The sequence below is a fragment of the Electrona antarctica genome (genome assembly GCF_951216825.1).
Source record: "Electrona antarctica genome assembly, chromosome: 12".
NCBI lineage: Eukaryota > Metazoa > Chordata > Actinopteri > Myctophiformes > Myctophidae > Electrona > Electrona antarctica.
Genome location: NC_136793.1, coordinates 18,865,339 through 18,881,035, shown reverse-complemented (window position 1 = coordinate 18,881,035; position 15,697 = coordinate 18,865,339). Strand labels below are relative to the sequence as shown.

Genomic DNA, 15,697 nt, shown 5'->3' with positions numbered 1-15,697 from the left:
AGTGCACATGAGTGAGGAGTCTGCTATAAACAGAACACAAGATATATAGCTAAATAGCTATAAACACAACACTGGTATCTGTATTCGGTATCAGCTAAAACAGAAATTGTGTTATCGGAATCGGGAACGAAAGAAGTGTATTGGGACATCCCCAATGTAAGTCGTGTCAAGTCACTCGGTCTAAAAACACTCACTGTAAATCTCCTGCATTTACCAAAAGAATTTATTGCAAGCAAACAATGCTAAAAAGAATATTTACAAACTATATTAACAACATTCTGTAAACTGAACTTAGCTTCAACTGAATGCGTTCTTGAGAGAAAACGGCAAGGCGGTTGCCTACTGTAGGTCCAGACCATAGATGCCACCCACTCCACTGGGCTGACTGCAAACAAGTTGACAATTCAGTCCGATATCAGGCTAGCAAGGTGGGAAATGCTTAAAAGTCATACTGTGTAACCTTTTCAATTAAACAAGTTATTTTTTTATACAATCTTTCACTTGTATATTTCTCACAATAACCATTCCAGCTAAATGTGTTTTTTGACAACTTCTAGTATCGGGTGTCCGAAATCGTGCCAAATGTGCCTGAAATGTATTTGCACATTTTAAAGATATTACATACCAATTCTGAGAATGCTGTCGAGTTCAAAATAACCTCAGTGCTAGGACCCTTTAGTCTAGGAGTGGTACATCTGTGCACAAATCGGTACACACTACACAGGATCTCTAAAGTCATGTGATGAAGATGGATCTGTTAAGATTTGTCATATATCAACATCACGACACATGACCTGGCAGAGACCTGTGCTCCAACGAGCACTTTTTCCAGTTTCAAACTGAATTCTGGGAATCGCAGTTCTAACAGACAGGGAGCTACCGGAGGTGTCGCCATATAGACTACTAAAATGGATGTTACACAGTGGGACTTTAAAGCTACATTTAAGAGACAAACAGAATGGTGAAATAATATATAGTTCAACAATTCTGCCAAATAACTGAATACAAATTAAAATTTAAAATGTGTATGTTTGACCACTTAATGGCCATTTATTTTTGAGACCCTCTGTTTTCTTGACTGCTTTTTCAGATGCATAGTGGTTCAGGACTGAAGATAGCTCCAGGCCACTAACAGATGTACAATAAATAAAAAGAGGGCAGAATACTTAAGACAAACATTCAGAACACAGGAGATGCAATCTAAAAATCCCTCTGTCCCCAACATTTTGTTCCTGTCCCTGACACACCTCAATTTTGGAGTTGCACAACTCCAAAATGATTCCAGCTTAAAAAATAAAAATCACATTAGTATTCTCCACACATTACTGCCATTCACAAAAAATATCCACAGCACACAGTTTCCCTCATGGCATTAACTTTAGGAGTGAGGGAAAGAAGTGAGAACTGAGGGAAGAAGTGTTTCCAAAATAAGAAAAAGCAACATAACTTTCATCATAAAACTGCAGAGAAAATGCTCAGAATAAAGCCTGATTCATACTTAGTTGTGTCCCAGTGTTTTGCTTTGGCCAATCTACAATCTTGACACACATTGTGAGTTAGCTGTACGTAACCAAGTATAAATCAGGCTTACGGATCCAGTTGATTGTCTCCGATAGTGACAAACACAAATCTCCATCAGGAAAACAACTAAACCTGACGTGCCAGAAAAGTGCAAACTATGCACAGGTTTTATTTATTTTTTGCTAAAATGCTTGGTTGCTAAAGGAAAACGTTTAATTCTGATTTTCTCCTATTGCAAACATTCCAGCATGTTGGGTATGAAAGTTCTGTATGTGCCTTGTTCAGTCTCTCGCAATTGTTTCCCTGTATACATATGTCATTTTTTTTGCATATGTCGTTTCTTCTCCGCATCCAAACAGAAACTTTCAAAAGCCTCTTCGATCTCGGGGTCCATCTCATCATCATAACTGTGAACACAAAAAAGGAGCCGCTTTGAGTCATAGACTAAACTGTGAACACAAAAAGGAGAGGAATTGATTCATGGATTTTTGCCATGTTCTCTGCATTTAAACCATCCTACTTGTCACTTACAGGGGCAGCACATGTGGAGCAGTAAGGGGTTAAGGGTTTTGCTCAGGGACACTTAAGACATATAGCGAGGACACAAACTAGGGATCTTGTTTATAGACAGCCTCTCTACCCAATCAGCTATAGCTTTGGCTACCATCCACCCATGACCTTTTGGCCTGCAGATGGCACTATAGGTTCACGGATACGTTTAGGTTTCAACCTCCAGGGAACAGGAACATGTGTAATTATTTTATTGTGCCTGATGGATGGTGAGATAGCTTGTACAATGGTCGTTATTGCTTGTGTAATGCTGAGAAGCCAATGCAATGCAAGATTAAACATCTGACCAAATAATGTTATTTTGTGATACTCAAAATGACTTTCGATTACTTTTGAGTTTCAATTAATTGTGTAACCCTAACCTATGTGGTTAGGGTCACAGTGACGGTCACAGGTCACAGGGTCACAGTGACGTAAATTAAAACCTAGTGTATGCAGGTAAAAGTTACACACAGACACACACAATTCTACGCGAGTGGAGAGTAGGAGCAAGCTTAGCCCTCTTTCATAGCCATCTGCTGACTACACTGAATCTGAGGCCCTGGTTACCCCCGTTGCATTATAGGCCAGACAATCACATCCACCAGGTTTTGAGGGGCCCACAGGTCAATGACCGTTTGCAGACATAGTAGTCAGGTGACCTGGGTGAAGCTGCTACCCTGTCACATGACTAGAAATATATGGCCAGAGTGACCAGAGGGTATCTAAAGGGGTTTTACGGTCAAAACGGTGTTCTCTGTGATGTCAATGTATTATTTTATAAAGTGGTGTATGATTATAAACCATTATCAAGTGCTGTTATCAAGTCATATTTTACGGTGGTGGGTAGCATTTACTTTAACCTTTGGATGAAAGCCATGCCTGCCACGTATGCTGGAGTTTCAATTGTATACAACAACTGCATTCAGTTACGTGACCTTAGTGACCTGGAAGCCACTACCTGGCTGTCTCTGTAGGGAAACATTCTAGAACTATATAAGTGAAATTCAGAGGCCCACGGAAGGGGAGGGCCACTGAAAAATTATCCACAGTACAAGTATCATCACACCACTTCAATACAGCTGTATTAGTAAAAGTGCTTACGAGTCATCTCCGTTTTCGTCATACGGGTCAGGGAAATAGTCGTCCTCCCGGTCGAGAATCTCTTGGTACTTCTCAGAATATTCTGCAAAAGAAGAGTGATGAATACACACAGGCATATTTAAGTAAAAGTTCATTCTGTGGGCAGAATATCTACCATATGAGACACCTTAGGTCTTCAGACAAAGGTCTTCTCACTATCCCCGCTACTAAGCTGCGAACCAAAGGAGATCGAGCTTACGCATTTGTTGCACCTACGCTGTGGAATGACTTACCGTCTGTTGAGAACTTTAAAAAGCTGCTAAAAAACGAATTTGTACTGCAAACATTTTGGTTTGCTTTAGTGATTATTTCTATTTTATGTTGATTTCTATGTACTGTTCTGTTTTTATCTATTATGTACTGTTTTTGCTGCTCCGTTTCTTATTTCATCGTTGGTTTATCTCTGATTGTGATGTTCTTGTTTTATTCCTATTGTTTTATTGTACAGCACGTTGTAACAACTGTTTTGAAAGGCACTATATTTAAAAAAAATACCTTACCTTACCATGTCCTTGAGGAACCAGTGCCGGCAAAGCCATGACTAAGCCACAATCAAAATTAAGCATGCATGACATAAACATGTCGGTTAACTTCATAATAAAGGGGCACCAAAATGGTGTCATCGTGCAGTTGAGGACATACTAAACATGATTATGGTTTGGGTTTCTTGTGATTTTGTGTATTTGAACTCCCCTTTCCCACGCAATCCGTGATGTATGAAAGAGCACAGGCTGGCGGCTCATAAGGCGCAGTGTAAAATAAGTTACGTCACTCACTCACATATGAAAATGTATCCTATCAAACCTATAGCTGCAGTTTTCCTTCTCCTCCCTCCCAGTGCGGAAAAAGGCGGCTAAGGATGTTTACTACGGTGTGATCTCTCCCTCTTGAAATACTCCTTGGTTTATGGAGTAAGTATTTGTGTAAGCGATAATAGCGATAAAATAAAGTCAATGTGATTTAGTCGTGAGAGGCATGGAGGGAGCACTCCATGGCACTACTCGTCGAGCAGTCGGTCACTCGCCCTGCAGAAGCAGTGCCTCAAGTTGGGAGGGAGATCAAATCATTCTGCTAGTTGTAGTAATATGTTGCGGATCTAGCAATTCAGTCAACCTGACTCAAAGACACGAACACATCATTTGTTATAACCGTATTAACATAGTATGATGCATACAACTGGATTGAGCCAATTTCTTTTATATTCTTTCAATTATTTAAAGAAAATGCTGGCGAAAGTGCGTATGGCGTGTGTGATATCAAATGTATTAAGCTTTACAATAAACAAGTCTAAAGTGTAGTGATTTGAAAAGTCTAGCTGAAAATAGTTTTACATACAAAATTAAAATGTCCATGACTTCATGATGAGAATATTAGCTAATATTTTTAAGTTGGGGATATAACACTTGAAATCTTTAAAATAATATAAATAATATAGCTGCAAGCAGCAATAAGGCAGGACCAAGAAAGAAGACAATACGCAATAAGAACAATATGCACAAATAAGAATCATGGGCTGAGTTGGCGGTGCCCGGATTTGAACCCATGAACCTATGCTCCAAAGGCAAGAGCTCTACTGACTAGTAGCTATCCGGAGACAATCAGTTACTAAATTTTTAACAGTAACATAATTCAGTGTTTTTGGTAACAAGTATGTGTTTTTCATTTTGGGGATGTCATTATCCATTTCTACAGTGTGTTCGAACGAAGTAGCTGAGGTGTAAAAGAAATAGATTAATATAGCTGCAAGCAGCGATAAGGCGGGACAAGGAAAGAAGACAATACGCAATAAGAACAATATGCACAAATAAGACTGACGAGCTCAGTTGTCGGTAACCGGATTTGAACACACAACCTTGTGGTCTGAAAGCGAGAGCTCTACTGACTGAGCTACACGGAGACAATCAGTGACTACAATGTAAACAGGAAAATCATTCAGTGTGTTAGATAACAATCATGTGTGTCCTCGTTTTGGGCATGTCACTATCCATTACTACAGTGTCTTTTGCTGTAAATGTTTTCACGTACAAACTTCTCTTCAACTGGGATTTCAGTTAATGGTCCATAGATTGTGTGTAGGACGTTTCACGCAAATTGCTCAAACATCCAGGCAGAAAATCAGGTATAAGCATTTTTCAAACTGCTCAAATCGGTGGAAAGTCTGAGGGCGGAGCTTACTTGTCAAAGTCACAGATGTGTTCCCCATCTGAAAAATAATTCAGATTTGCTATAGCGCCCCCCTTTGGCCAATTGGAGTAAGACTGCTTTCAGAGCTATTTGGCATGACCCTCTACTATACGGTAACGTGACATAAGCATATGAGCTGCATGTATGAATTAGAGGCAGAAGAAGAATCTTCACAAACCAGCATTTACGATTTTTTTTGTCCGTATAGGTCCAAAGTGCATGTGTAGAAGTTGTTGTGCATTTGATCAAAGATCCCGGGAGGAGATACATTTTAAATGTTTTTCATAGAATTCAAAATGGTGGGTGATTTAAAGGTCAGAGGTCAAAAGTCAGAACACGAAAGTTGTCCGGCATGAGGAGACACATGTGTATCAAAGTGTCATTGCCAACAGTCAAACGGTCCATGAGCTATGCATGTTCAAAGTTTGCATTTTCAATTGAGTGCTATAGCACCACCCTTTGGCCAATGGTCATGGGCTTCGCATAGTCACCGTTTGGCATGGCCCTCTACCAGATTCCCGCGTTTTTAATTATTCCATTAGCTAAACAAAGCTGGTATGCTTCGGAAAATGGTTGGCAATGGGCAGTAAAGTATACCTTTGTATTCAATGTGATAAATCATTCAAAAACATCGCTATGGTCATTTAACCCAAACTACGCCAGCATTTATTGATAACTGTGATTTAGTGAAGGGCTAATTCACGCCAGAATTTTCCCCTGTTCAGCTCTTATTTTTAAAAGCCACATTTCCAGACTTCCGGTGTTGATCATATATTAGGAAGTTGGACGATCACGTGCTGTTAATCAGGCGGAGCTAACCGAGTCTAATAGAAGGCCACACAGTCTGCTATGGGCCGTGGAATAAACCTTGTTTACCAAAAATGCCATCTGGGACAAGGAATAGGAGATACAGGCGATTGAGGCGAAGAAACAGATAAGAGTGGATGTTTAGGCCCAGACGGTTAGCTCAACCGTCTGGACACCTATGCTGCTTAGCCAGCCTGACGGCATGGCGCGGGTTCAACTCCCGATCCCGACGGCCTTTGCCGCGTGTCTTCCCCCATTTCCTGTCAGTCTATTTTCAACATATCAATAAAGGCAGAAAAAGCCAAAAAACATATCGATGTTTATGGGCACGACGATCATGATGGTGCGATCCTGTGTTATTGACAACACCAGCTAGTAATCCGATGCTAACGTGAGTAGCATTATTACTTGATCAATCAAAAGCACTATAAAACACCAATATGAAAGAGCAACGGCAATGGCGTGGAGCGTAGCATTTATTAATTGCTGTAGATCTACGCGAATGGCGCGATAACTGTTAATTATGCTCACCTGGATCTGCTGCTGTAAAAGGAGTTCCATCTGCTGTGTAGAATGTGGGTTCATTCTGAGAGGGGAATGCACAGACAAACACAAACAAAACAACAATTACTACCAAGAAACTCAGTCAGTACAGTATAATTATTACACAAAAAAGGTGCGAATAGTACTTAAACTTACCATGAAGTAGTTGGGGTCATTGTCTGGAGTGGCATTGCTGACTGCTGCAGCAGCAAGGACTCTGCCCCAGTTACTGGATCTCAACTCCACTAATTTTAAAAGCATCTGTCTTACATCCCTGATGAGAAACAGACACGTTTTGTAATGTTATACATCCACAATTATTGTGACCTGTTAAACTGCGCAATAATGTAAATCAGGTGTCAGAGAACTCCATTAGACTGTGCATGCGCCCGGCAGGCAATGAGCTAAAGATCTACATGGGAACGGCTGCAACGGCATGACACCAATGTTGATCTCAGACATGGCTCCAGTGTAGATCTCGGACGTCATGTGGCAAGCCTGTGACAGAAGCCAAATTCCTTTTTTTTTTTGCTATATACTTACATTTTTGTTTAGACCTCGCTGATATAAATACATCTTGTAATAAACGCATTTCATTTTTCATGGACATGAGAAGTTAACATCAACATGCCCCCAAACATCTGGGCACCCCTCACTTCACACAAGTGTGTTTTTTAATCAATTGCAATGATGCAGGCAAGAGACAGAGTGAGTGTGTGGGACGGCACTAAAGTGGTTCTCCTCCTATCTCACCGACCGGACCTACCAGGTTTCCTGGAAAGGTATGCTATCATCCCCCCGAACCCTCCAAACAGGGTCCCACAGGGATCTGTACTTGGTCCCCTCCTTTTCTCACTGTACACTAAATCCCTTGGCACTATCATCTCTGCTCACAATATATCCTATCACTGCTATGACGATGACACACAACTGTTTCCATCCTCTGCCACTCAGGTGGAAGAGCGCATCACTGCATGCCTGGCTGACATCTCACAGTTGATGTCCTCCAACCACCTCAAGCTGAACCCAGACAAGACTGAGCTTCTCTTCTTCCCAGCTAAGTCCTGCCCTATGTGGGAGCTAACTATTTCCGTAGACAACGCCCTGGTAACGTCTGTCCCAACAGCCAGGAACCTTGGTGTTGTCCTGGACAAACTCACATCACAGCTGTCACTCGATCCTGTAGGTTCACACTCTATAACATACGACGAATTAGACCGTTCCTCACCCAGGAATCAGCCCAGCTCCTAATCCAGACAACAGTCTTGTCAAAACTTTACTATTGTAACTCCCTCCTTACTGGCCTACCGGCATGTGCACTTAAGCCTCTCCAACTGATCCAAAATGCCGCAGCTCGCTTGGTCTTCAACCAGCCAAAATTCTCACATGTCTCCCCCCTGCTCCGCTCCCTGCACTGGCTCCCGGTCGCTGCCCGCACAGAATACAAAACTCTGATGCTGGCATTCAAAGCAACCAAAGGTATGGCTCCCCCATATCTTGCAAGCATGATTGAACCCTACAAACCCTCCCGCGCACTCAGATCAGCCAACGCAGGAAAGCTGGAAGTACCCTCACTAAAAGCGCCGGGACAACGCTCCACATGTCCCAAACTCTTCTCCCTTCTGGCCCCAAAACCGTGGAATGCACTTCCCGTTGCAATCAGAACTGCAGCATCACTCCCAATCTTCCGCCGTAGTCTGAAAACCCACCTTTTCAGACTCCATCATGGCCCATAGCACTTACCCTACCCCCTTAGATAGCACTTTTTAGACTTAGATAGCATTTGAAACAGACTTATAGCATGTCATGTAGACCGCACAATAATTGCATTGTATGTAGTCATAGCACTTCATAGTACATATGTATAGCATAGTATAGTAATAATATATATGTATAGTTTATATGTATAGTGTCATTATATAGATATGTTCTAGTTACGTTCTTAGCTTACGCATGTTTCATGATAAATGCATTTTATATATGTGATGTATTCCCATGCTTTTTGTTCTTGCTTAATGTAAATCGCTCTGGATTAAGAGGATCTGCTAAATGCCTAAATTGTAATTGTAAATTGTGTGACTTTGAAAGACAACTCAACGTGTTTTTACTGGTTAAATAAAGGTTAAATAAAATTAAAAAAAGTGAGGGTTGAGTATTTGTCAGTGAATACATGCTCCTACTGTGGTTTGAGACTCCTTCACAGGCACACGTCTCTTATTATATGCATGGGCTGTTTGTATCTGGTTAAAATCAACATAATCCCACAGAGACAATGTCACAGAGATAACGGGCTAATGTAATGGGCCAACATGGTCACGATTCTCTTTAGTAACAATCTCAGCAGCTCGTCCTAAAAGGCTAGCTGCAGCTTTCAACTTCAAAAAAGCAAAACCAACTGTTACCATTTGTTCTACTTTTTTTCTGTATTGAAAAAGTACCAAACTGTGACACCAAAATATTGTATTGAACTGTGAATTTTGTGTGTGTGTGTGTGTGTGTGTGTGTGTGTGTGTGTGTCCATCCTATACAGTTGTTATTCACTTGACAAAAAACTGTGCAAAAAACCATGAGAGCAGTAGAGATGAAAATGCATTACCTGCTGCAGTCGGCATCTAGTACAACGGTTTCTATTCTCTGGATAAGCTCTTCCATATGTGGTTTCCCACTTTCCTTCCATACATCCTCCAACACAGAGCCTGTCAACTGCAAACGTGAAAATGCGTTGTAATTCCTGCTCATCCATTGACATGTTGAGAGTAACATTTTAACTGTGGCTACACGCTTGGACTGGGGATGTTTTTAACCTTGAGCAATTTGACAGCACAGATGAGGTTTGCATCTACAGGGTTGGAGAGAAGACAGTTCATCAATTCTCTCAGAGCAGCAAGGAGGATCACAGCTCGAGTCGGAGGCCCTTTCCCACTCTTCACCTGAACAAGTGCAACAAAAACAACAGCACCATAATTATGAATTTAACCACTTAAGCAGTATATATATTTGACAGTCAAGAGTCAACACAACAACATGAGACCTAACCTCCAAATTTAGATAGAGCTCTCCCAGGAAAAGCACATAAGAGTGAAACTGCTTCTGTCTCTCCTTGTCTCCTTTCACAGCCACATCCCGCTGCTCATACTCTCTTTGACACCTACAGCAGATTCAAAGGGGGAGAAACTGAATGAGGAGGGGATGAATGTAAAACAAAATATACCGCATATGAACACAACTAGAAATGTGAGAGTTGATAGGAAGTTCACCTTTTTAGGAGGAGCTGACGAAAGTTACCACCTGGTGGACTGATAGTAAGGTGATGGGACAGGTAGTTACAAAGCCTGGCACCCGTGTAAGCGAAGTTTTGGATGGCAGTCGACTGCAAGGGAAGAAAAAAAGATGTTTGAATGCTACATTAAGTCTGTAACTCCACCTCCTTAAAGTTGTGAACGGAAGCTGTCATCTGTCATTTCCGTTCATGAAAATATACTTTAAAGTGATCTTTACTATATATTTTTGCATTTTCATGTCTGCTAAGCAACAAGCTAGATACGCTTCGACTTTATTTACAGACTTGTATACGCATTTGCAAAGACAAATCAGGAAGTGGGGGAGGCCGGAGATCGGCTGCAGACTGTTCAGCACATCCTGTACAGACTGTTAGGTGGAACTTAAAGCTTCTGAAAGCATTTGAAAATTCTGTGAGACAACATTCTGTCAATGCCTATGCCTAAGCATCAGCTCACCTGCGTGTAGATGAGTTCCACCAGTTCCTTCAGCATGTCTTCAGTGGTAACCCAGGAGTTGAGTGTACTGGCTATATCGTCAATGTCCGACTCAAAGGAGCCTGGCGAGGAGCTAAGGTGGCCCAGGATGTCTTCCACCATGTCAGACAGCGTAATAGCTGGCATGTTGTAATAGCCTTCGCTGTCAGCATCATCATAAGAATTAGGCTCCTATGAAAAGGGTTGGTGGTGATCAGTTAAATGTAAGACACTGAATGAATCATTCTAAATCAGTTATAACAATAAATACATAAAAGTGCATATGCCATTGCCAAGATCAACATGGTCAGTCCTCTGAACGCTCAGTGGGTTCTACATCAGGCAGACAGGCATGTATGATTTTCTTTTGAATTAGTTTATTCAGAGCAGGGCTTAGTGTTGTCCTTGCTTGAGTAAGACACTGAACCCCAAACAGCTCCCCAGGCACTGTTCAATATTTGCCCACTGCTTCTAATAGTTAGGAGGATGGGTTATGACTTATTATTATTATTATTATTATTATTATGATGAGGACAGGTTTCCAGGTACAGTATGTGCAACTACAGGCTACTTGGTCAACAACCCAACAACAGCTAAAATGGTGGCACACATGTATTATTAATTGAATATGGTTGTGTAGGTCAGTGATGGTTTTGCATGATCCCATTTACCTCATAATAGCCAAATCCTGCTGGTACAAACTCAGGAGCGGTGGCTGACAGGTTAGATGACTCCACCAGGCTGTCCACATTACATCCTTTGGATGGAGCAGTGCTGCTATTGTATGTGTTAGGTTGGGGTTTCGTCTGTCTTCTAGTGTCTAAAAGCAGGGGGACATGTTTTGCTTAATTTTGGCCCAACCAGATCATGACATAATGACTAATTACTGAAGAAAGTTAATGTGTTAGCTCCTATACAGCGCATCACTGAGCGAATGCCACTTGGCCAACTTAGAGTAGGTCTATATTTATCAGATATGAAGCAACACGTCACTAACCATGTGACACCATTTGTGAGACTGAGAGCTTTATTTAGTTGCTGTGGCAGACCCAACAGGTGTACTGTGTCACAATCATGCTAACGTTAACATTAGCCAAAGTTATATCTCTCATTAGCTGATATGGCTAAAGGCAAGGTAGGCTAAGTCAGTGGTTCTCAACCTGTGGGTCGGGACTCTGGAGTGGACCCCCAGAGGAGGGCAAAAAGCAAACTGCAAAATTAATAGTCTACTCTACAAGCTCACAGTTCCTCGTTGGGAGGCGTTGTCAGCTGTAGATCTGCTATTTTCACAATAGGCCTGTGGAACCGAGTCAAACGAAATGTAATGCCCCAACTCTTACATTCCAAATGCTTGTCATGGTGGGGGAAGGGGGTCCCCCAGTTCAAATGATGATTAATTTGGGGGGTCGAGGCCTGAAGTGAAAGGGTTGAGATTGAGAACCACTGCCTGGGCTACGTTACATAGTAGATCTACATCTGGATAGAACTTAGAATAGCTAAATACAACAATTACAAAATGATGCGTTTATTCTGATAAATATAAACAGGGGAGTGGCCTGTGTGTATTGAACTTAACTATAACCTCACGTCGTTCGAGAGAGAAAATTACGAATTGTCCATTTAAGGACGAAAAATGACATTTCAAATATCAACAATGTGCGCGGGTTTCTAGTGTTTTATCATTTGGAAATGCGTAATTATAACCCGCGTCCGCGACCATAAATAAACAAGACATGTTTGGCAGGCACACAGACAACAGCAGCACCGTGTTATTACCTCCTCCAGCTAACAAGTCGCTGCTGCTGGTGGTGTTGATGTTGTTGTCCAGTAAGGGCGGCGTGGTCCTGGGCTGTCTGAGCGGCTCCCTGGGGTTGAACCGGTCTCCATCTGCAGGGTTCATCACGGGCTGTGGGGTTCGGGATCGTCCCGCGCCTGGAGCTCTGTCGAAATTCTCGTTCATGACTTTGATCGTCGTTTTGTCCCGTCGTTCGCTGCGACTCGGTCAGGAGGACAACAGCATTCGCTGCTTTGAATATAATGTCCGCCCGGATCAGACAAAGTGGCAAACCAACCCGATTGTTATATAGGTAGAACCACTGGAGTTAGATATACCGCAAGACAGCACGCCCGCGGCCCTATCTATCCTTCATGTTGTTGACATGAAAACACACAACTGTTTTCTGTTTTTTCGCCAACAAGGGCCACTTCCTTTAACAACAAATCTACACGGTCACAGGGCATCCGTGATCATGACTGTCGTCAAGGCTGGACTGTCGACCTCTAGGGGCGGGGAGTGGGACTTCAAAATCATAACTGACTGACTGACTGAAAACCACGGTCTGAATTTGTAATCACAGACTACTCACTAGTGTTATATTATTTATATTTCCTTGTATCTATTTTTTAAATTATGCTGTTATAATTAAAAAAGCACCACCTCGATATGACAATGTATGTTGTGTTGGTGCCTGATTTAATTCATGTACACTCCTCAACATACTTGCCTAATGCCATGGCATGGTGGCTTGTATACGTGCATACTCAATGACACATGACATGCCTGATGCCTGTGCATGCATGCACATTGCACACACATGCATGCATGCATGCATGCATGGATCAATCACAGAGCATGATGAACTCTTCAGAAGTGCTTCTCTCTCACCCTGCTCACTCAGTAGCTGCCCACTACAAACATGTGTTGCACCAGACCTCTAGTCTCAGTGTAAGTATTCATTAGTTGTTTTTAGCCTCCAGTCATTTTCCACTTGTTTCCCAAAGCTGGATCACATTATGTCAAAGAGCATTCCCATTCCAGAAATGTGGAGACCCACTTTGATAAAAGATTACTGCCCCTATTTGCTGTTATTGCTGTTTTTCTCTCCATACAAGTGTCTTGGAGGGAGTTCAAACATTCACAAGTCTAGGGGAATGTGCAGGATGAGATGACAAGCTTTGGTCTTCAGTGGAATGTGGACCATATTCAATCACCAAGGTTTATAAACAAGCTGATAAGTTGATTTTCACTCTTTTAAGAGGGTTACTACAGTTACAAATATTGCTTATACTCACTGTATAGAGTAATTATGGGCAAAACTAATATAATCATACAGTATAATGTGGTACTGGAGATGCCAATTTAATTTCAGTGCAAAGAAATTGTCATGAAACTGAATTCCATATGTTGGCATGAGGCACAGGGCCAGACTGTTACGTTGGAATTTACGGTCTATGGTTGGAATGAACGCACAACGCCAACGGCATTCCATAGCATTAGTCATTCGTTGTGGTGATTCCTTGGAATATCATTAAAAGGACAATATGTGTGTGTATAGCTTAAAGCAAATGCTTCCCTGACCTCTGGATTATTTGGAGTACTGTAGTTTACAGGGTCTGTTCCGCAGGGCCAGGAATCACGGTCTCAGGCTGATTTGGAGGAATTTTGGAATACAGGCATAACTGCAGCCTCCTACCTCTCACCTTCCTTCCTGACTCTCCTAGCTTCTCTCTCACTGTGATGGCCACAGCGACACAGTAATATCCGAATTCATTCTCTCACAGCTAACCTCATTAGTTTGCTACATACATAGGTTTATTTAATTTGCCGTTAACCACACCCAAACAATCACGCTGTTTATTTGATTTGGAGTCTGTTTATTTACTTGTAACCTTACTGCACACTTAACACAGTGGGGTTACACATGCAATTGTCTGTTATATTAATAATTAGCTTAATTGTTTTTGTGTGGGTCAGTCCATTCCTAGTGGAGTAAAAAGTGTGGCTGCAGCTATGGCTACAGTGCTACTGAGCCAGCTGATCAGGCCAAACCCCATGCTGCAATGTCATTGGGGGTGGAACATGGCGTACTTAGTTTTGCTTTGTATTTAATTGTTGGGTCCATCTTGCAGTGGACTTTGCATACCATGGTCACCTTGTGTGTTATTGCCCTGGGCCAAGCCACTATACAGTAGTCCTCAATGTGGGGTCCAGAGTCCAGAGACTCTCTGGATTATTTTAGGGGGTTCTAAAAGAACCCTTTAGTCTGTAACTCTGACCGTATACAAATGGAACCAAATGAAACCTAACAGGTCCATTTGGTTCCATTTTTATACTGTCAGAGTTAAGGGTGGTCCTTGAAATGTAAAAGTTTGAGAACCACTGCAGTATGCCCATGTGCCCTTTAGTTGTGGGTATAATGAGTTGTAGGCCTGTCGTTGACCTCTTTTTTAGACCTAGTTATTAACATTTTTGGGGGTAAATACTGTTAGGTATAGGTTTTCATCTACAGCTAATGTTTCCTCATTGCCTCACTGCTTGTTCCCTAGCAGTCACACTCACTGAGATATAGATGTTCAGAGGGGCGGGTTAGGAGACCACGGGGCCCGGAAGCCTGTGGTGTTAATGTTCTCCCCCTGGTCTTTTGATCTGCCATCAAGACAGCTGTCATTGATTAGACCATTTGTAGATGATTACTGAAGGAAGTGGGTGGCCAGACACAGGTCATATCACTGATCTCTCTTTCCCTCCTCCCCCCCCCCCCCCCCCCCCCTCTCCACTTCATTTTCTTCCGTGGACTCTCTACCTAACATGCATGTGAGCATTCTTTAAGGCTCCTTCACTGACATGGCGTTCCCCTGTGACAAACACTGAAAGTGTGTTTTCATATTTCTTTGTTATATTGTTCAGCAGGTGTGCCTATCTGTCCACAACCAAGGGCCTGCTGCCATTTGGGAATGTTGCCGCTACGCAGTAATGGGGTGATAGCAGGAAATTATGTCAGCATCTACAGCCCATACCAGGGAAGTTACCTCCCTCCCATTTTGATGTGGTCGGTCTGTATGTTTCCAGTTTGTTTGGGAACTCTAATCATTAGTGCAATGGTTGCCACATGGAATATTCCTGGGCTAAGGCAGTAATGGTTGCCTCTTGTCCCTTCTTACCTCTCAGAGCCTGATAAGAATAGACTTACCATGACCTGAACCCTCAGGGGTCTCATGAGCTGGTGAGAAAACATGGCCTTCTCCTGTAATGTTCACCATTCCATTGTAAACTGTGCATTATGGTGAATGAAAGAATTTAGAGGACTGTAATAGGAGGAAAATGGTAATTTTTATTTTTGCACAATAGACTATAAAAAGTAAAGAATGCAAATTAATTGTTGCCTTCTAAGTGTCCCCCTCCAGTTAAATATTTC

The 15,697-nt window shown here is 42.1% G+C and overlaps 1 protein-coding gene across 1 annotated transcript; it reads right to left on the bottom strand.

Moving 5' to 3' along the window:
* Positions 1 to 205: 205 nt before the first annotated feature.
* paip1 (poly(A) binding protein interacting protein 1) lies at positions 206 to 12,728 on the bottom strand. The gene is made up of 11 exons (XM_079515371.1): positions 12,279 to 12,728; positions 11,174 to 11,322; positions 10,485 to 10,694; positions 10,005 to 10,117; positions 9,784 to 9,895; positions 9,552 to 9,677; positions 9,344 to 9,450; positions 6,904 to 7,021; positions 6,736 to 6,790; positions 3,175 to 3,256; positions 206 to 1,928 (listed from the first exon to the last, which is right to left on the bottom strand). Exons 1-11 carry the CDS (start codon positions 12,460 to 12,462, stop codon positions 1,838 to 1,840), a joined length of 1,347 nt encoding a protein of 448 aa, XP_079371497.1. The 5' UTR covers positions 12,463 to 12,728; the 3' UTR covers positions 206 to 1,837.
* Between the last annotated feature and the right edge of the window lie 2,969 nt (positions 12,729 to 15,697).